The 23387-nt window shown below is 39.0% G+C and overlaps 1 protein-coding gene across 1 annotated transcript in view; it reads right to left on the reverse strand.

The window, feature by feature from the left end:
• Lmpt (four and a half LIM domains protein limpet) overlaps positions 1-22308 on the reverse strand; it is a 718337-nt gene extending 696029 nt beyond the window's left edge. The window contains exon 1 of the mRNA XM_083138101.1: positions 22174-22308. Within this exon, the coding sequence (XP_082994227.1) occupies positions 22174-22224 (51 nt within the window). The 5' untranslated portion in view covers positions 22225-22308. The remainder of the gene's footprint in view (positions 1-22173) is intronic.
• Positions 22309-23387: the final 1079 nt, after the last annotated feature.

The raw sequence follows: 23387 nt of genomic DNA on the forward strand, positions 1-23387 counted from the left end.
TAAATTTCTTTACTACAGAAGGGATGTTTAAGAGGTGATGAACTGATGATGATTCGAATTGAGAATGGGCAGTAAAAACGTATTCGAAAGAAGTTGGAGTTGCAAAAAAAAGCCGTTAAGACCTTAAAAAAGGCTAAAAAAGGACCAATAAGCCAAAAAACGCCGAAAACGGCAAAAAAAGAACAAATAAAACCCACCTTTTTCTGGCCTACAATGACCCAAAATGAAGATATATTGTGTTGGTCCTCGTCTTCGGACACTAGGGAAAAAACGCACGTATATACACATGCGTGAGTACAAATGGCCGCGGTGGCTCAGTCGGTAACGCGTCTGACTACCATGCTGAAGGTCCCGGGTTCGATCCCCGGCCGGTTCAAATCCGGGAACTTTTCTAACGTTGGAAGCGACCCCGGTGCCCACCCAGCGTCGAATAACATGGGTACCTGGGGGGTAAAGGCGGTCAGGGGCGTGGTGGTGATCACATCACCCACACTCACGACCGGATCAAGAAAGTGTGGGGCGTTACCTATACGCCTTCACGGCGTGGTGCTAAGCACAGGGGAACACTTTACCTTTATTTTTATTTATATATATATATATATATATATATATATATATATATATATATATATATATACATGTCTGGGTTTCTGTAATATTTTTGTCATATTGAAGTAAAACAATACAACATTGATTTAAAAATGAATGGTTTACGGGCTGCATTCAAAAATATACTGTCTTGTACTTCAATAGTTATATAACATTGTTGCCTATGGTCTTTTGTAACTGACATTACATTTCAATTTTCTGTAGAAAAGAGAAACTGTAGCGATTAGCCTAATAACATTGAAATGTTGAGCAAATTAATGAATTTTAGCCACTAAGGAAACGGAAGTTCCTATTTACAATATTATGTCATCTATTACATATTTAATTACTCTCAAACGTAGTAGCTCAGAGATAGATTATTATTACTTGGAGCTTTTTATCACCTGAAAATCATCATGAAGGATGAATACGTTGAAGCTTGCATGTTCGTCTTTTACACATCTTATGGTTTTGCCGCACAAGTATAAAAAGAGTGAAGTATTGGGATTTATTTAACATTTTATAACTAATAGAATCAAAATATAAAGTGTGAAATAAGTAAATTAAGAAAAATAATAATATGATTTCTTAATGGGAGACTATACCAGAAATAAGGCAATCATTGGTGAAGAACTAGTTTGTGTTTAAAGCTAACGAGGCTTTCAGGATCTTTTGACCTGTCCACGTGTGTACTGTGTGTTTGGGTATAGCCTCAAATTTTATCTATAATGTAGTTATATTAGTCTCCACCCTCCCCTAGAGGTCTCCATGATATTTCTTCTAGCTCGATGCATGTCCTCACATATTCGAAGTGTGCAAATCGCCTCAGTGCTAGCGTACTCATCATGTACAATATAATATGAAATAAATATCATTTTCGTTTGTATTATTTTAGTGGGGCAGTGATGACGCCAGGGGGGAGGTGGGCGTATCCCTCAACTGAAAATAAAAACATTGTAATTTAATTTAATGTATTTTTTGCATTTGCTCATATACCGTAAGTCGCTTTCCTGTCTATTGCTAATCTCGAGGATGACAACGCATGGTGATTACATGTAAGTCATGAAGGTACGTCCACACAGGCTGGGATTCAAACCCAGACCCTGTGAATCAACAAACTATTACCCAAAATACACATTTTAGAGCATACTGGTCGTAAATGTCATCCCCAAAATATTAAGACCTTTCCATCTGCCAATCTAGTACATTAGCTGGAGACGTTGCCGATTCTCTGGCGAAAAGAGGTCTCAATCTTTGGACCCTCAAGTGGCCAGGCAGGAGACACCGCCTTTTCCTCCTTCGACACCAGGCCTCAAGGTCGTCGCTCGGCTGCATTCCTCCCAGCACCCCCTCCCACGCGACACGCAGAAGACGGGAATTCCTTCATCTCTGGCGACCGGCTGCTTCGGAGCATCCCCTAGAGCAGATGCTCTTTCTGATCTAGGTCTAGAGCAGCGTGATATCGGGCAGTTCAATATCGTTCACGTAATGACCTGCACATCATTTTCTTCATCTTTCCTACAGCACCGAACCGACTGGATATCTGTCTAAAAGTTGACGTGGATTTTCCCACGTGGGTTTAGTCATATGACACACGCTGTTTCACCAAGGAGAAATATATGTTTACAAACACGGGAAGTAATTATATATAATAGTCCCTTTAATTTCGAGCCGATACACTTACATCAAGAATACCGATGTCGATCGTGAAGATGTGGATGGTAAATCGAATCGCTATCAACTGTCTATATTTTGGCATACACAGCCTGAACACAATGACTCAGGGAGAGTGGAGTGTTAACGATTTAATTTAGTTCCGAGTTTGATACTCCGTGGAGGAACAAAGTGGTTCGGATTTCACTTTAAACTGTAGGCCCAAGTCTCGATTAGCATATCTGTGTATAAAGCGGATTTTAATTATCCAAACGATTTAATTTGAAGAGTGCCAGGTTTCTTTTTTGGGGGGCGGGGCTGTGTTCGAGGGTCAGTCAATAAAAAATGAGAAAAATTATTATTCATCTATGGCATTAGACATGGTCTTTTTCAAAGTAGTCTGCCAATCTTGAAATAGTACTGGAACCAAGCACACGGTTTTGACAACGGTCTCCGTCTTCTTCCTCCTAAATATAATCCTTGGTGCAAAACACACCATTGCATGACTTGCATCTAAGACAATCACCATGCATGAGAACTTTAAAATGGACTTTCAATAACCATAATTTTGCGGGTCGAGGTAATTCTGGAAGAGCTCAAGCTCGATAGACCCCCCCCCTTCCCTCACCCCTCAGAAACGACCCTGTCTCAGTATATCTCCTGCGTCACCAGTAGGTTCTACTTTCACTCCTATAGCTTCTTATAAGTAGCACTTTTCAAATCCACTTACAAGTCGAGATTACACATACACTTTAAAAATACGATTCGAGTTACTGAAACTGTTGTCACAAACTGTTGCATTGTGGCTTCGAGCAGCCATGATTGAGGCCAGTTCTTGTAAGAATACGGAATGCAAGCGGGAGGGTGGGATATACTAACACACACATTCGTGATTTAAAACAAACGATATAACGAACACGAACTACGACGAGGATATTTCCTTGCAAACGACAAATCAAATTGGCCGCAAACATGGCGGCGGCTGTGCGCATTTTGACGTCAGATAAAACCCACCTATCATTTGACAGGCCTCGTTACACACGAGGCGAAAAGTATCCAAATCTCGTCTCGTCTCCATAACATCCCTATCGTTACCTAATTCTCGATTGAAGGATTCACTACCCAAGTTCGAATGAAAATAACGCTGCATGAAAATCAGGGTTCGCTAAGGTGGGCCCAACCCGAAAAAAAAACGGTTTTTTTTCGGGATGGGCCCACTTGAAAAAAACATTTTAAAACCCGGTGGGTTTTTTCATTAACTTTGGTATTTCAATTATTTCTGAAATGAAGGATGTGTATACTAATGAAGATTGCATTTTAGATTCTTAGAATGCGATCACGACTGTCATTATAACTTGAGATTAATTTTGCTATCTAAAATGCACAACACTTCCAATATTGAAATGAAGTAGAACGAAATATCAGAGCTCGGTACACCAATTCAAACGTTTAATCTTTATTAATAAATTACATAGACCTATATTAAGCTGTAAATTCTGCAGGTACTTTAGACAAAAGATTCCAATATATATGTTGAAGAGCAACGTATTTATGTTTGCTCAATATTGAATAGATTCGTTACTGCAGTTTGTATACCAAATAGCATACAATTACATGATTACTACATTATTACAATAACACAACTATTACTTTCTATGTAACAGCGTATTTCTTGAAAAAATCTAATATCGGGAAATACTATGTATACTATCTATGCTATCGCTATTTTATAATGCTCGTGACTGAAGATAATAGTACACACTTCCAATTGATCTCTTGATGCTTGACAAAAGTCGTAATGTATCTTATATCGTAATGTATCCATTATTGCAACGTCTGCTAATATCAATTGAAACATACAAACTTGCTATCCACAGAGGCACAGAGGTAACCAGGAAATCGTAAGAGAATAAAGAATAAAAAATACACATTACTATGGTTTAGCAGTTTGTTGTGGTCTGCCAGTTGGTGTGCCGGGCGGCGAAGTGCAGTGAGTAGGTTGAGCGGAAATTACAAATGTAAATTATATTACATGTATTCACATTTTATTTATAAAAGCTCGACAAAACCCGAAAAAAAAACGACGAAACCCGAAAAACCCAATTAAACCCACGTGGGCCCAGGTGGGTTTTTTTATTAAAAAATCGGTTTTTTTCAAACCCTGATGAAAATCATTATTTAAAAATATAGGGTATGTTAGTTATTGGTTAAGCTTCTTCAAAATAATGGCGCAATTATCTTAAGAACATTTTTTTTAGATACAGTTTTAAAATGGGATGGTTTCAATCAAAATTACTGAGTGATTGTTAATCAATGACAAATAAACACTTTTCACAAAAAGTTTTGAATATCGTTACGTTAGACAATAGGTGATAGACACGGCCTTGGAATGCAACAACCCATGGTACCTGTCTGGTGGACATTCTCGATTCGCCGACATATGCCACCGTGCCTATCACCTATTGCCTAATATAACAATATTCCAAACTTTTTGTGAGGAGCGAGTGTATAATCGAAACAGATTATACTCAATAATAGCATGAACGTGATAAAGTCACAATAGCAGTTGAGGATTAAGAGTTACTGCTACAAAAAGGGCTCCAGCGAACACCTGTTGATTGGCCTTCGACTTTCTCACGCTGCGTAAATTTGTACAAAGGCATTTCGTTGCAGTTTGGGGTCGAGTTGCGAAAGAACGTAATGGCCCAGTCCGGAATCTTTGCTCGATTCACTCTCGTGAACAGCTGGCAACTCTACAACAGTGCTTCCAGCCCGCGAGGACAAAACTCGCCAAATCTCTAAATAACAGAACATTGAACGAGTTCCAATGAAGGATTTAGTCTGTTTCGGGGGTTTTCTTAACGATATTCGACCTTAACCTGTTGATATTCACGCCACTGGAGTACGCAAGATTTTCTTTTTCTGGAGGGGATGGAATTATAAAGGTTCTGCTTTCTAGGGTGACGGTATACACAAAAAGTAGACCTAGGATTTTTAGGTTCTAAAAAGTGCTTTTAGGTTTCTAAAATAGGTTCTAAAAATCCTAAAATAGGTCCTAAAAATCTTAAGCTAGGCTCTAAAAATACTGAAGTGGGTTCAAAATAACTTAAAATAGTTCAAAATTTCTGGAAATGCTGATTAGGTAGTCACTGGCAATGAAAATGGGACACCTATATCCCGAAATACGCACTATCTTACATAATGTTATGTGTGTTGCCTAACCCTACGGCGATGGCAGAACTTACCATTGGAAATTTGCTATTAAAGTCCACTCTTCGTCATATAGTTAGGCAACAATCTGTTTTCATGTTCTCCACAGTCAAACTCCGCAATTTTGTCCGTGAGGATCATCTAAATATGCTGAAAATAATCTTTCAACAAAAACATAGTCAGTGTTGCAAACTTCAATGCTGAAATGTTAGTTTGCAAAGCGTGAATGCCACAAAGCACCGAAGTGATGCGAAAGTGAGTAAGACCACACAAATCAGACCACTTTGGATTGTACAGGTAACAGTGGCACCAGACATTTTGCTTTTTTAAGAGCTGTGAAAAATCACGATGGACTTGGAGGAAGGGAAATCGACATAGAGTACGTTTCAAACATGTTCGTCATTGAATTTTCTCGTGACCGAACAAAGCAAATGCCTCTGTGTAACATAAAAAGCCTGTAGAACCTTTAAAAATATATAAAACCTACAAAAAGGTACGATTTAGGCAACAAGCAAAATACGTTATTTTAGACGCTATAAAACTTCATCAGTTGTTGCGTTTTTTAACGAAACGCTGACATAACTTATTATTTCTTACATACCTGTAAAGGAAAAAAAATAGGTTAAAAGCTAAAATCCGAGGTCTAACAATATATTTAGAACTTTGTACACTCAAAGATTACAATCGAGGATTATTTTAAGGGGATTTCACTGTGTTTTACCCCCAGTTCTTCACAGCTTTTATATCAAAATGTTGATTTTCTAAAAATTTTGGTACCACCTCCGTACGCCACACTAAACCCAAAATTTTTATTCCGTTTGCTGGCTCTGATGTTTAGAATGATGTGAGTTGGTGGAATATTAATTGTCACTTGCGTACAACAAAACCATGAAAATAAACGTTACTTTTGTACATAACTTCACAAGCTGAATACAATCGTATATAATTCAACCTGTACAGAATAAGACAGCGTAACCAACGAAAAAATTTCATGCATAAGTAATGCGAAAATTTGCATAAATTATAAAACTTTTGGCTTATTGATAATACCTTACGCGCATGGTTTGGGAAATGAAGCCACTAACACAAATTCCTATAAACAATCTTGATGCAAAATAATCAGAAAAATCGGTAGTCGAATTAGCCAGATTTAGCCACTTATCGCTCGAGTTGGCAGCACTGCTTTATTCCAGGGAATACAGCGGCGTGTTCAGGTACGCCGCCTTCAATTACGCCCTGGCGACTAAACTATCGACGAGATGCTGGAGCAAAATGACCAATTGCATTGTGTGCAAGAAATCATGTCATTCAGAGAGATTGAAATGTTGTGGGTGGGCCTCAAGTTCCGATGAATTCACCCGAACACCAGCTCTTTCCAGCGGAACCGAAGCTGACTTCCTTCATGAACATTTCACACAATGCTAGAATTAGAAGGGGTTATTGCGCACACGTGCACGCACCCTGAAACACTTGCTACCAAGAATAAAGCAGGGTCTCGAACTCAATATTTGTTCTACGGTAAAACCTCGTTAATTCGGACCCCGATAAGACGGACTTCGCTTAATCCGGACAGGCAAAAAAAGGGGGGAGAATGCAAGGTTTTAAAAGTGGCTAGAAGTCAACAAGAGAACTTCCCAAAGAAAAGGCAGTCAACCACTGATGAAATTTTGTTTCCCGCAGACTTTGTACTGTACTGTATAGTGTATTTAGGCCTATGCCCTTTCAATACACAAGAATAAACGTGTTTTGTTGCTATAAACCTAGTTTTAATGCATTTTCTACTGTTCTTTTAGGTTATTTAAGTTAATTCGGACTTTTGTTAAACCGGTCAATTTATCTCCACCGTCCGGATTAACGAGGTTTTACTGTATTATTGTTCTTATTAAGATAGATGAGCCAAAGGTGGTCATTGTTCCCAAGGTGGCCCACTTCACGAAAATCATATTAGTATAAATATACTAATATATTTTTGTATTTAACAAAGTTAACAAATGGCACTACATCAATGTACCCATTCCTTCTCTGGTGCACTATGCAGAAAACGAACTGTCTCGGACTCTCGGTCTACCAGCAGCCATTTTATGTAAGTTATTGTGTCAGGGATCGAGCAGATTAGTTTTTTGATTTAGTTTTAGTATTTTAAGGTAAGTAAGAAATGCGTGTGTGTACGTCCTTGAAATTAACGAATGTTAATATTTTTTGCATATTTTGAAAGCTCGTTTAATCTTTATGTCTTTTGTGTCAAAGGAACGATACCTATTTTTGTTGAAAAACGTAGTCCAGAGGCGAACAGGTTGCACTCGCCTTTGGAATTTACACTTTTTTCACATTAAAATACGTTTTATTATTAAAGATTACCTAATAATGTTAAATTTGCACAGACTTTCATGAATCACTAAATGTTATTAATATGTTGGGTTTATATGTTAAATCCTTCAGTGATAATTTTTTTTTGCGGAAGTGTTTCTTTTATTTATTTCGTTACCTTTCGTTATGTGTCGTTACTGTACTGTACATAATGCATGTCACTAATCAAAACTTTGAGACTAGCAATTTATCTAATAAATTATAAAAAAATTAATAAACATGAATAAATATGTTTTCTTGAGCACAAGCAACATATTCTACGAAAGTATAAGCAGATGTAACGGTTTTGTAATATTTTTTTTAAAGTTACAAGCAATTTTACAAAATATTTATATGGTACATGGTGTTAATTACTTATGAGTTACTTCTTAAAATTTCATAAATTTATCTGTCATTCGAGATTTGTAAATTGCCCTAGATGCTTAACTATGGCCACCTTTGGCTCACCTACCTTATTACTCTGTTTTATTTTTAAACATAGAACAGTCGACTGGAAAGATATATCTATTTTCATCCATTTTTCTCTGACACCTTGTGTGTTTTAGTGAATGGAATTCTACTGGTACGCCTCAAACGGCCTGCTTCTTTCAATTCATGAATCTCACATTGCATAACAAACGTTGATTAAAAATTGTGATGGACAATTTGGCTGATCTCATATGTACAGTCACCGTCAATAAAAACGGGACACCTAGATCCTTAAATGCTCGTTTCTCTGCAAGGCGTTATGTGTGTTGCCTAACTTTACGGTGGTGTAGAACTTGCCATTGAAAATTTGCTTTTAAAAACTACTTATCGCTGTATAGTTAGGCAACACACAGAACGCATTGCAGGGGAGTATTTTAGGATCCGGGTGTCCCATTTTTATTGCCGGTGAGTGTACAGTCGACTTTCAAGTATATAAATTTAGGAAAGGTTACAGATATACTAATGGCGAGGTCGCCGTTATATAGGGACAGAGCCGGCCATAGGAAGGGACAACCCGGAAACTCGCCCGAGGCCCCAAGCTTCAGGGGCCCCGTTATACAGTATTGTGTGCCTCAAGATCCTCACCCACCTATTGATGAATATTTTCTTTTTAATACCTTTAATAGTGGAAATTCTATGGGAAACTGTTGCTTTAAACATTTAAACCTGGGAAAAGTTTGTTTTATGCTTAGAGAAGCTTACCAGAACTGAACCAACTGTTCAAAATAGAATACGAACTACTGAACAATGTGCCTTTACTGGTGATCCAACCAGGGTGCTCTGGCTAAAAGGTTAAAATATAAGGAAAGCCCGAAAACTGGAAAGAAATTCCACACGGGGAGGGGTATTCTCTAGTTCCCCCTTCAAATTCAATGCTGACTATGTAAACTGTACAGAATACTCCAATGTTATAAAAATAGCATTCTTTAAGACTCATAATCATTAAAAAAAAAAGTAGTAACAAAACGCCTGGCTCATCTCAAGAAAATTACACAAATCAAACGGAGTGAAGAACAATAATAAAAGAATACATCTATGCATTCAAAACTGAATGACAAGACGTTAGTATCACACAAAGCTAAACGTAAATTTGACATGAGAGCCCTTCGGGTTTCACTCTAATTCTTCAGTGTATTTATTTATCGCTCCAATTACACTTGCAACGTAAACATATACTCATTTTCTAGTATACATCAAGTGTTTTTACTTGCTTGCATCTCATCAATACATTATTCCATCTACATTCCGTGAGTATATAAATAAATATACATACGCATCTGTAACTCCCCTTCAACAAAAACATTGTAAATAACGGTACTAGTGAACACAAGGTGCAAAAAGTGTTTAACATCTTCAGTTGCAGCAAATGCAGATTTAACTTGTTTTTACTTCCATTTTTGTTCCACTCCCCTACAACAGTTTATGGCGCAGTTTTTCCAAGCTGTTAGTGACATATCACCGCCCTCTCACAACGCCAGCTGTCTTGCTGATTTGGCCAACACCTATAGATTCGTTTTACGAAATTTCTCTCATCAGATCATAGACGAAAAAACACTAACAATGACATGATCGCAATGAAACGAAAACTATACAAAATAGCACTAGCATAAAACATTTAAAACTTAAACCACTCATACAATATCTTATCATAGCTACTCTGTAATCAACAGAATAATTAGGCATTTAAACCATCTGCTTCAACTCTTTAGAATTTGTTACAAAATAATCAAGACAACATCCTATTTCTAACGAACGAACCCATTTTCAATTAGACACTTTCTCGTAGAACATCAACAAATTTTGTGTATAAGGACAAAATCCGAAAACGATAGATTCGTGTACAGCGAAAGCGACAAGGGCAAATGGGATCCATACATTAATGTGGAAGGGCAAAGCAACACGGCGAAATATACAAACAAAAATATAATTTACAGACAACGTTGAAAGCTGTATTATCTTTACAAATGATGGTGAGAGAGCAAGGAAATTTTTTCTTGCTTCATTGTATACTCTGCTATTTTATTACACAAATGTTGAAGTACATGGGACAAGGTGCGAAGTAACAAAGCTTATGAAGATGACAGACAACTTTCGGAACAGCTGAAACAGGAATGGTTGAACCAGTGGCGCAACCACAGGGTGGGGGCATGCCTCTTCCCAACCTTGGACCGATATGAGTTATAGGGGGAGGCAAACATTGACAGCCAAGTGTACCTGCAGGGGGCAATTACCGCCCACAACTTCAAATTTTATGCAAATAATAATACTTTTCAAAAAAAAATCTTGCTCGCTTCGCTCGAAATACCTGCTTTTCTTAGCCTTATCAAGTTGAGAACCGTAGCTAGGTAACAGCGAAAGTCGGTTCTGGGCGCCGAATGATCTAAATGAAAATAAATTGTAAGATTGATTGATTTGTGGTTGTAAGCCCACTTACGCACAGAAAGGCTAATCGGGACTGGACCTACAGTTTAAATTGGGATCCAAACCACTTTGCCTCCACCGGGTATCGAATCCGTGAGCCCTTAATCACACGGCGAGGATGTTACCACTACACCATCGGGGAGGCACAAAAGTTGTAAAAGAGAGAATGTATTGGCGTCCCGTGAAATTATTTGAGCCTTATTAAATCAATATTGATTTCAGCCTGCAAAAAGATTGGATCCAAAAATGTTCTTGCTCGCTTCGCTCGCAATTTATCATTGTCTTCTGTAATGCATTGTAAATTACAGTGGCGTCTCGTCCCTTGGGGCTTCCGGGGCTTAACCCCTAAAGAAAAGCTGACGTATTCACGTAATTATCAATCACCATAACGCATAACTATCACACAGTCTTTTAAAAGGCGATTTTTACCCACGTAAATTCATCGTCTGCTGCGATGGATACGACAGCGCTCCTAGCGGCATTGATGTCAATTATCGTTTTCCGGGGCACGTCGCAAAGGAAGACGTGGCCTACACCCACCTACGCTACAGTGAAGGTTACATGCTAGCAGAGAGAGGAGGGGAGAGTGCAATGGATTTGAGTGCTGATTCGGGGCTACTTCCGTTGCGTCGCGTTCGATCTCGCGTGTTGTTCTGTAGTGTTTTGGTGGCTTTCATTCGCTATGTTTGAGTGAGTTTGGCAGGGTTGATGTTCGAACACAAATTGATGAAGGACATAGGCTGTCAATTACAAGACACAATGAATTTGTCCGGAAAAATAGGCATATATTAAATAGAATTATCGATTGCTTAAAATTCTGTGGTCGACATGAACTTGCTCTACGAGGACATAATGAAAGAGAACAATCTTTAAACAGAGGCATCTTCCCAGATTTATTATCCCTTCATAGAAGAGGGAAAACTAGAGGGAACTTCGTGTTCTTTATTGTAGTGAAGAGTTGAAAAACATAAACTCTATCAGTAGATTGCATTCATTTTTTATTTAAAATTATTTAGAGGGTATCTTTTCAGAAACAGTAAAAATGACAAACATAGTTTTAATAACTCCAGTGGCAACAGCTGAATCTGAACGATGTTTCAGCACATTGAAGCGTATTAAAACCTGCTTAAGAAATGCAATGGGACAAGACAGACCAAATGCCTTGGCACTTGCTTACAATAGTGAAAGAATACATTTCAAACATAGAGGGCTTCAACGAAAAAATAATAACAAAATTTGCTGAGCAGAAGAACAGGAGTCAACGTTCGTAGAAAGGTATGTTTCACAATAATACCTGTTTCTTTTGTAATCATGTGAATTGTCATTATATTTTAAATTCTTTAAAAAAATAAGTCCAGTTTTGTAGTTTAGAAGAAGATAAATACCCGTTTTTTTGTAATTCATGTAATTTGTCATTACATTTTAAATTCTTTCAAAAAAGTAAGTCCAGTTTTGTAGTCTAGAAGAAAAAAATACCTATTTTTTGTAATTCATGTGAATCGTCATTATATTTTAAATTCTTTTAAAAATAAGCCCATTTGAGGCCACGAGACGCCACTGGTAAATTATCAGACAGAGAAATAATTGATTTTGTTCTAAATGCATGAACAATTGTTTCGAGGAAAGGGAGTGTTCACATTTGAGACAATTTATGTATTGATTGATTGATTTCCTTTATTATACTTCGCGTCTTGTGCCTCGTTTGGCTAATTTGCGAAGATTGGGATGAGTGATGATATGATGAAATTGATTAATGGACACTCACAAACATCCATGCTCAGGCCAGGATCCGAACCCGGGACCCCTGGCGTCATAGCGCGATGTGCTAAACAACGGGGGCCGGCTGACAATGCATTTATCAAGCATTTGGTGTCTTTGAAAAATAGTTTGTGTACTTGTTTTCCATTATTTATGTGATATTGAACGTGTTGAAAAAATAATTCAAATCGTTTGTTCGAACACAAATGCTTTAGCACCAACTTCTACCCCTTTTTTGCATAATTTGCGAGTGTAATAACGTCTTTGATACTATTACTACTACTAGATCTACTAATAATAATAATCAATTTCACCATATCATCACTCATCCCCATCTTCGCAAATTAGGTAAAAGTGGCACAAGAAGCGAAGTGAAATAAAGCAAATCAATAATAAGAATAATAATAATGTTATAATAATAACACTATTATTATTAGCTTTATGATTATTAAAATAATAATGACAATTATTAAATTATTAGTATTATTATTATTGGTACATTTATCCTGGTACCCTGGTCGTGGTTGCGCCTCTGGTTTGAACGCAGTGTCGGATCTACAAATCTTGGGCCCCCCGCAAAATATTACCAAAGACTTTGAAGTCTGTAGTCTAACTCAGAACTAGACTTGTTCGATATTTGTTATTTACCGTCGCATTTCTGCTACTTTTGGCTAATCGCAGCAATAAGAATGAGTGATGATATGGTGAAATTGGTGAAGGGACACTGGCAAAGAACACCCACGCCCCGGTCGGGATTCGAACCAGGGACACCGTAGCGCGCTGTGCTAACCACTCCGCCACAGAGGTCGGCAGAACTAGAATTATCCGTCTACTCTAATGTGGCACATCTCATGTACTGTAAGTGCGAAGTGTCATTGTTACATGTTCCAAACAATTTTTCATTCCTGTGCACTGTGTAGTTTCAACGTTATCCATGTACTGTAATTAAACTCGTGTAATTGTTTTTGCCGGATTGTACCATTATTTAGCCACGTTTGTTTTAACGTGAACAATCTGCTTATTGTGTGGCTGTTCTTTATGTTTGAGAAAGGTAAAAGGAATGTTTTGGTAGGCATATCTGTTGACACAGAGATGGCGCCAGGGTAGTTCCTGTGGGCGTGAATTGGAAACCCGTTACGTCAAAAGGTGGATTTTACACAGGTGGGTCCGTTGTGAATTTCAAACGAATTATGTTCATATGAAGTAACATGGTGCAGTGTTGCCACATCCAGGGAAGTTACACTTTTGCAGGGAAATTCGGACCAATTTTGAGGGAAAAGGGAAAATCCATTAAAAATATCGAAATTTCACGGTAATTTGAAGATATTAGCTCAATACTTGTATAATAGGTTCTAGCTTCATTCCATAACTTCTTTTATCTTGTTATGTCCACTTCTTTCAGTATCTATATATCTATTTATATTTCTATTTTGCTTATTTTTAAATCACTTTTCTACATATTCGGGCTGAAACTCCAGGATCTGACGTTATTTTTGTAAGAATGACGTGCGAAAGTGTGTGTTTTTGGGGGGGGGGGGGGTCGGAGAATTTCACCTACAGGTATTTGGATCGGCAGAAGGAAGGAGGGAAGACTCTATCACGGTCTTGCCCCACCTAGTGGTGATGCCCCTGTCTCCACACTCGTTAACCTGTTTTCATTGAAATTATCCTTATGATTAGGGCTAGGAAATTGATGACTAGAGCCCGGAAGTTTGGCAAAATGCCTCTTTTTATCTATTGCGTATATTGATAATTTTTTCCGGATATAAGTTTTTTATGTTGTTTCAAATGTTTTAGAAGCCTTTTCATTTTGCCTATTTTGCCTATTTGGGACCACACTGCCTATTTTTAATTATAATGCCTTTTTTGCCTTTTTCAATGAAATTTGACCATTTTTTTTAAAAAAATGTGTATATAAATTATTTTTCTCCCAAAAAACGTTGTTGGCATTTATTTTTCTTCCGTTTATTATGCGAATAATTTTCGCCTTATTTAAGTAATATTGAACTAACGCATGTTTCAACGTTGCTGAAGGAGAAAAGTGTGAGGCTGAGTTAGGATATTGCCTTTCGGTTAACATTTCCTTGTGCATGATTGACTGCTGAAGTGGACCGTTTGATTTCAAACACAAAGAAGATATTTCTGAAATCTCCCTCTCCAATCCGAAAATTTCAGGAAGTTGCGCCTGAGCTTAGTTTACCTCCACAACCAGTCTTGACGCGATGCGGAACCTGGATATCATCAGCTATATATTATGCTAACAACCTTGAAAAAAATCAGTGAGGTGATCGATGTTCTTCCAGAAAATGAAGCGGCTTCAATTCGTGAAGTGAAAAACTCCTGTGCTATTCAGAACTGAAGAATGAACTGTCGTCTATTTTTACACATTATGGTGGATTGCCAGAGACAATTACAAAGCTAGAAAAAAGAGGTGGGACTCTTGTAGCATCCATGAGAATCTTGGATGAATCTATGCAGCAGATGATGGAAGTGCCAGGAGAAAAGGGCTCAGCTGTTGCGGAAAAGTGCAAACAGGTAGTGAGTGAAAATGAGGACTTGAAACAATTGAAAACAATTTGTGATATTCTAAAAGGTGAAAATGCTGTTATCAAAATGAGTCCAGCTACATTAGCTTGTTTTATGTATGCTCCAACCACTTCTATAGAAGTAGAAAGATCATTTTCTATTATGACAAACATTCTCTCTCACAGATGACTATCAATGAATGTTGAGAACTTAAAAAAAACACCTTGTAGTTATGTGCAATCAAGACGGAGAAAATTGAAATGGTCTTCCCAATGTAGATTTTAACATTTTGCCAGAAATTATAGATAAATGTAAGCGACTTCCAAATGTGCCTTTTTATCGGTTTATTTTGCCTTTTTTTCATTTTCAGTGCCTATTTTCCACATTATAAATGCCTTTTTTCCTGCCTATTTTAATGAAAATAAATGCCTGAACTTCCGGGCTCTATTGATGACAAATCATTTTTTTTCTGGGCCTTGAAGACAATGCTAAACCTGATAGTAGTCCGTTTCACTTCAGTTAGAAACAGAAAACATTGCTTTTATTTTGCATGTTTTTGCATTTTTCGGCCATTTTTGATTTTAGGTCATTTTTCAGTATTTTTTTTAAACTGTTTTTGTTGCAATTTTCTCCATTTTTGAGGTTTATTTGTCTCCTCACCTGTTGTTTCGTGAATTTTAAATACATATGTTACCATAACTTACATATATAAATTCACTAACATGGTATTTTTAGCAGTACGCCATTAATTGTAAATATGCTCAATGCGAAAGCACAATATTATTCTAACTGAAATCTTTGGCACTCGTTATAATTAATTGTGGTAAGATTTACATTTCTTCTAGTAAAGTTAAAATACTGTGGGTGAAGCTTATTTTGAGATTCCCTTACAGGCCACAATTATAGCTTTAATCTGTGATTTTAAAGTAAAATTAGTCACAACAAAAAAAAATTAATAATAAGATGCACACGGAACACAACTGTATATTCAGATGCTGACTGACTAAAAGGTCACCCTGAACGGAGGTGAATGACTTGTACAGTGGGATCCATGAGTATTACCGTGCAAATTGTCCATGATTGTTTTCATCCTATGTGTTTTTAAGCTATGGATTTTTATGTATGTTGGTGCAGAAGTTGTCAACAGCTTCTTTTAATTCTTGAAGCCCTTATTGGGTCAAATAAAGTGCAGGAACATAGTGATGGACAATTTGCGCGGTAATACTAATGGATCCCACTGTACAGAAAAAGCTTGCGAGTATTTTGTGTTACCTGGAAGTAAAAATATAGAAAACTACATTAACACTTAATTGCTTTTTCCTTTGATTCGGTAGTTTACCACAAAACAACAGATTATATCAAATTATAAAACTAGTTGAGCTATCAGCGAAAATATCAGGTTCAACCAGGACACGAACCCGGGTCTCTGGCATTCCGTGACATTTCTCTACCACTTTTTTAAAATTATTATTATTATTAATATATTATTATTATTTTACCACTGAGCTACCGAGCCGGCCTGGTTTCGGCTGTTTTTTTTTCGCTGATAGTTAGTTCTACGTAGTACATCTCCTGTGTGTGCCTAATTTAATTAATATAAAATTAGTCTTTTGTAATTTATGGAAAAAATCAAGCTTTCACTTTAAGTGCGAATTTGTAAAATTTTAAGGTAATTCCATAGGTATTTCTTTTAAAGATTTTCTTTAGGTCATCAACTTCCGAGCCATATGATACAGCAATTCTTTGTTCTGTATCGACGAATGGAGAATTTCACTCCACTACACTTCCTGAATGAGACTGTGAAAGATACAACAGCCGGGAAGAGGGGCGAGCTCCATTGGCGTCACCCCTGTCCTTCAATGGTTGACACCAGGCACGTATCCAGAAATTATTTTCGGGGGGGGGGGGGCTAAACAACATATTCTTATATGGGTATAGAAAGAACCTCACAAGTGCATATTTAAGGCCAGTGGTGGCGATTAGGTTCCAAACGTAAGGAGGGGGGCGGGAGGAGCTTAATTTCCCTTGGTATATACAAGGCTTAGCATTAAGAGGCCATAGAGCAGAAGTAAAAAATGGGAGCAACTGTTGCCCAAATCGTCGCCACTGTTTAAGGCTGCCAGGACGTGAACGTCTTCTATCACTCTACTCCGCTGTTGTTATGCATGAATATTGCGTGTGGGCCGAAACCATCTCAATGTGTGTGTCTTTGCCCATTTCTTCTCATGATGCATCAAAACGTTTTTGTCTTTGAGTATTTTTACGAAGCTGTTACGCACGAGATGGAAAATACAATCGACAACACGAGATTCAAACTGTGGACCGCGAAGTGAACCTATATAGTACAGCTCTCGCTGATTCGAGCCTGATCACCACTAATATGTCTTGTACTCAGGCCCGTAGCTAGAGGGGAGCAACTGCCCCCCTGAGACCATGTTCCCCCTAATGTCATACCAGAATTAGGGGGGGGGGAGAAAATCCTTTCCAGATCCAGATTTCGGAAAATGCTTTCACGATTTTCAGTATCTAGACATTCTGAGTGGTCTTGTATTATTAAAGGTGCGTAATGTGTTCGGATATGTTTTCTTGAATGTATTTCTATGGAGTTTGAACTGCTCAATTTTTTGTTTCCCCACGTCTGCCTGTTGATAGTAGATAGTAGTGTCAGTGATGCATGTGGAAGAGAGGGGTGTAAGGGGTGCTCCTTCCACGTAGTGCACCCAATAGTAACCTCACTTCCAGGTAGTACACCCTGGACTGCAGACTAACGAGTCTCTGGCGACTGGCCCCATGGCCAGTATAATTTTGTTTGTGTTGCCCTGTGTTTTGTCCTTATTTGTGCTGAGTGCTCCTTTACAGCCTCAGCTTTTAACGAAAGTCAGAATATTTTATGATTCTAGTTATGCAACGTTAGAGTTGTTATGTGAAACGATAAGGGGCTGGACCCCGTATAATGTGCCGGGTGCAAAATAGCCTTAGTGCTGACGCACCCAAAATTTTAAATTGAAATAGCACCTTGAAATAGCATGTGGAAGAGAGAGAGAGAGAGAGAGTGTGTGTGAATATTTGATTTTAGTTACTTTTCTGCCACTTGTAGTCAACTGACAATGAGAATGAGTGATGATATGAAATTGATGAAGGGACACTCACAAGCCACACCCATGTCAAGGCTGGGGTTCGCACAGGAACTCCTTTCATCGTAGTGCGTTGTGTAACCACCCCACTACCAGGTCGGCTACTGGGTCAATTATCAAACATGACGAAAATGTGATCGTGTTTCACATTTATTATTTCTGTTAGAAAGCAGCTTTTGGAGTGTAAATAGAAAAGGCACTAATAAGTTTTGTAATACACCTTTAATTTTCACAATCTTACTTTCCACAACACACTATACACTTCTTCATCCTTTGAAAATCAACTGGTTTCTTCAGTGAGCTGGGCACACTCGTCATCCCACGCCCTTAGAAGGTCCTCTCTGTTGGAAACCTACTACTTTAACCTGTTATTGACGCGAGGGAACAGTGCTAAATCACATGGAGCGAGGTCTGCACCATAGGGAAGATGCTCCAGCACCTTCAGCACAGTACGTGGCAAATCTCGGTGCAAACTTTGGAGCGGTGGACAGGAGCGTCGTTGTCATGGTGGAGAAACTTAAGTGTCCGACTACAAGAGAGCTTGAAGTACTCTGGGCAGGCACTCCACGGTGTAGGTTCGCGGTGACTGTCTTCTGTTTCCAGCACCACCCGCACCACAACTCCCCTTATGGTAAAGAAGGCATTCACCATTCTCTTCTTTACGGATCATGATTTTCGCACAGACACGGGCGTGTTTTTATCTTCTAAGAGCCAGTCCTGTTTTCCTGGGCTTTAGTGGGCATGTCATAATAGTAAAGCCAGGTCTCATCAACTGGTAAGATGCTGTTGACGTAACGAGATGTTCCTCAACATGCTTCAACGTGTCACAACGTGGTGCTGATCACATCACCTTCAATTTGGCCGAGATCGAGAATGTGTGGGTATCTATCTATCCCCACATCCCCTAAATGTGTCTTCATAGCACGGTGCTGTATGCACGGTGAACTATTATACCTTTATATTTTATTTATAACTTAATTATTCCACAAAACATTCTATCAACTCTTCTGCTGTGGAGTGGATTCTCCTAACTTACGCCATTCTCTGACTAGCAGGAATCAGTATCACCATAAAAAACTCGGATATTTGGGGATTTAACGTTTCTGTTCAGTGGTGGCGATAAGTGCCCGAGAGACCTCACGCTGCGAGGATGGAGTAAGGTGACGGAGGCCCCTTTTACAGTTGGTTTCGTACTACAGTCATTAAGGAACATATTTCTCAAAATGTAAAGAGAATACAAAACTATGATGACACCGTAATCCAAGAAGTCATTGATCAATCAAGGGGTTCCTATTTCTTTGTTGGGTGCCAAAGAAATGTGTTTAAAGAAAAACAATACAATTCACACAATATTTTGCAAAATGGATAGCGTAACCAGTAAGTCAACATTGTCTGTAGTGATGTAAGAGACTCCATTTTGAAGCAAATAGGATCCGTGGTAGACTGAGAGACCCAGGTTTTAATGTACAAAAAAGTATTACAAATTTTTACAGAATTCATCAAAGTGTAGATAATATGTAATCATTATTATTTAATTGATTTGATTTATCTTGCAAAACACAACCCATTAGTGTTATTGATTTCTCATTAGATTCCTTTATGCGGAAATATCTGGCATACTGGAAACTGCAGGGAATAAATATGAAGCACGATTTATAAACGACTCCCTTAATCAGTTCTGAGAGAGGCCCAAAACTGTTGGTATGTATTAATCGCCAATTAACATTATCGATCTGCAATGTAGATGCCTCAGATTCGATTTTCAGTAGCGGCCCGTTTAAATTTCAAGTAGATACATTCCCGATTAGCCTATGTTAAATTTTTTGTTGTTCGTTGGAATTTCACGATATCATCGCTTTCCAGTTACTTATTTCTTTGTGAGCGGGGGGCACGTGCTCCCGCATACCTGCAAACGCGACACAATAGAGTAATAATATTAAACAATATATTAAAAATTTTCCCCCTATAGGATTGACTTTGCGCCCCCCCCCCCCCTAGCAAGAATTCCTGGCTGCGGGCCTGCTTGTACTTCCATGTTTGCAGCTCCATCAAAGCCGAAACTCACCAAATTGTTCATATTCAGGCCTAAGCACACTCGCAATTGTTCAAAATTGTCTCTGTCAAAGCTTAAGCAGTTATATCATATATCGGCACGAAACAAGGGAAGTCTTCTTCCGTTCCAAATACATCTAAAGTTCTTTGTAAAAATTTCATCGTGGAGCAGTAAAATTTTCACAACCTTTCCGGAGTGGTCCGAACATTGCGTGCGCAGGATTTTTTTTCGGGGCGGGGGGAGGGGGGGTGAGCTTGTGAACTCGGATGGTGCATAGGTGCGTTCAGTGGTACAGGAACATTTTTCATCTGGTCATAGAAAATTCTATTTTAGAAGAGTACAAACAATTTCCTGCTTTTTAATAGAAAGTTTACATAAATCCACTTTATTTTTAGAATTTGTAGTTCTTTTAAAAACAGATAATTCCGAAAAGGCGAAAATGTGATGGAACGGAAGAACCAGAAGTTTGTCATTTGAAATTAGCAAAAATACATGCATCTATTCATTTTAATGCAGAGTGCAATTTGAAGGGCGATAGGAGGGACCCTCCTCCACCCCCACCCCCAGAAAATTGGTTTTCGGGGGATCATTTTTAAGTCTTTTTCCGACTTCATTACTGCTTTCATTTGAATTTTTTATTTTCTAAAAATTTCGGGGGGGTTGTAGCCCCTTCAGCCTCCTCTGCGTACGCCAGTGGGTCCGATGAGCCCATGCTTGTCCGGTACTGACCAGCACTAGGATAATTTGCACAGGCACTTAATTTGAACACACAAGCCTCCGTAAGTGTACATCCAGAATGCAATGGCTTTAGGTCATCAGCTATCGATCTAGTGTTTATCTACATCTGGAAAGATTGCATTTAATTTAATTTGTTTACAGGATTCTTGTTGGGAAACCTGATGGTAAGAGTCCTGTAGGAAGGCCAAAACGAAGATGGAGGGATAACGTTGAGATGGACCTAAAGGAAATCCGTAAGGATGGAAAGGGATTGGATTGATCTTGCCCAGGATAGGGACAGATGGAAGGCTTGTGTTGCTGCAGGCATAAATCTTCGGGTTTAAGAAGGCTAGAGAGTGAGTGGGTGGGTTACTTAATTTGCTGTCTCTCACCGCACCTCTCGTCTATGTTCTCACGCTACAATTTCAAAATTTGAATTCTATGAAGTCTTTCCAGTCTCAGGCACCTGCCCCTACTGACCCCCCTTGGGTTTTGATTATAATTATCCTATCTGATCATTTTCTCAGGTGGTGTTTTACAAAAAAAAACTTTTTCGCCAGTTTTCGTGGTAGAAAGCATAACCGTTTCACCAATTCACTGTGAATTCTCATTGTTGCGATTAACCTAGAAAGGTAGAAAGGCGACGTATAGTGACAATAATTACAACTAACTTCCACGATCCTAAACCGCGGAAGTCGGCCTTGACACCAGACCGGCTCCTTCACTGTCGTAAAGGATGTACGTATTAACACAAGCGACCTTCCAGACAAGATAAAACGTATTCGATTGAGCTCCAATAATAGCTACGAAATTCAACAACAGGTAGGTTGACGGAGCAGCAAGAAGAAAGGTGGCCGCACTCATCTCAAGGCAGCCGGTGCACCGCTCGGTTCAGAAGTCATCGCCAGCACTACCTTGAGATGAACTATAAACACGCGACGATGCCAAACCACCACAACAACATGTCACTTGCTACACGCACAACTTCCACCAAAGCGATCACACCATTTCGGACACCAAGAAAACAACAAAGAGCGACAACAACACAAAACTACAAACACCACAATAAACTGGAAATCACTTACAAGCCCATCACCCTGTCACGTGTTTCGCCCATCGACAACTTGGCAACATTGCGATGCACGATCGTGCAGCCAGCATTCAAAATGTCAAAAAGTTTCAATGTTTGCTCACATGTGTTCGTCTGGGCGCTGTCTTTGGAAGACAATGGACGAACGCCTACCGGAAACAATGAGAATATGGAACAAATGCACTTACCGTGTCCTGGAACACCTGACGAGGGGTCCTGGTAACAGTAAACCCGTTCATTTTTTTCACACTAACTCACTACTGCGAGACGAACTTACGGAGCACCGCCATACTCAGATCAACAGGTGGAACTCTCGACACCAGAAAACTACAGTCACTGAGAAGTCTGTTAGCAGTGTTGCAACCAATATAAAATATAACTAAATTGAACGTCACCTGTTTCGTTGATTTGGTTTATTTTACTTCGCATTTCTGCCACTTTTGGCTAATCGCGAAGATGAGGATGATATGATGAAGGGACACACAATCAATAACCATGCACAGGCCGGGTTTCAAACCCGGGACGGGAGCTGAGCTGTGCTTACCACTTAGCCACGGAGGCCGGCACACACCTGTTTCGCGAATTTTAAAATAAATGTTAAAAAAGGTTTTAATATGCATGGGCGTCCACACGAAAGTTTCCAAAGAGGGTCAGAAAGGGGACATCAATTTGTGTTTTAAGAAGTGAATGAAGAGAAATTACTGAAAAAATATGAGAGAGGCTGTAGAGAATAAAATAAAGAAATTGAAAGAAGGAAAATACATACAGTGGCGTTCCCAGGTGGGACATAACCCCCCTTTGACCCAGGATTCCTTAAAAAACGCCAGAGGCAGGAAAAATGGCAAAATGAGGGGTGACTGCTAAAAAGGTATGTATATCTTCCCCTTTGGAAAAACATGGCCAAGCCACTGCCCAGGTACTCATTTATTAAAGGCTGGGTTCGTGCATGCAGCCACTCCATGCAGTGAGAGTGCTGGAAAAATTATCATGTGAAATCATCACGCACTCCGATTATCGAACCTGGGTCTCCCGCGCGGAAGTCAGGCACCTCACCGGCTGAGCCTCCTGGGCTCTAATGATAATAATAACGTTTGTAATAAACAGGTTTAAATAATAATAATAATAAAGTAAAGTGTTCCCCTGTGCTTAGCACCACGCCATGAAGGCGTATAGGGGGTGTGGGGGTAACGCCCCACACTTTCTTGATCCGGTCGTGAGTGGGGGTAGATGTGATCAGCACCACGCCCCTGACCGCCTTTAACCCCCAGGTTTCCCCAGGTACCCATGTTATTCGACGCTGGGTGGGCGCCGGGGCCGCTTCCAACGTTAGAAAAGTTCCCGGAGCATGGTAGTCAGACGCGTTACCGACTGAGCCACCGCGGCCACCAATTTAAACAGGTTT

The sequence above is a fragment of the Lepisma saccharinum genome, chromosome 16 (assembly GCF_977018435.1).
Source record: "Lepisma saccharinum chromosome 16, izLepSacc3.1, whole genome shotgun sequence".
NCBI classification, from domain to species: domain Eukaryota; kingdom Metazoa; phylum Arthropoda; class Insecta; order Zygentoma; family Lepismatidae; genus Lepisma; species Lepisma saccharinum.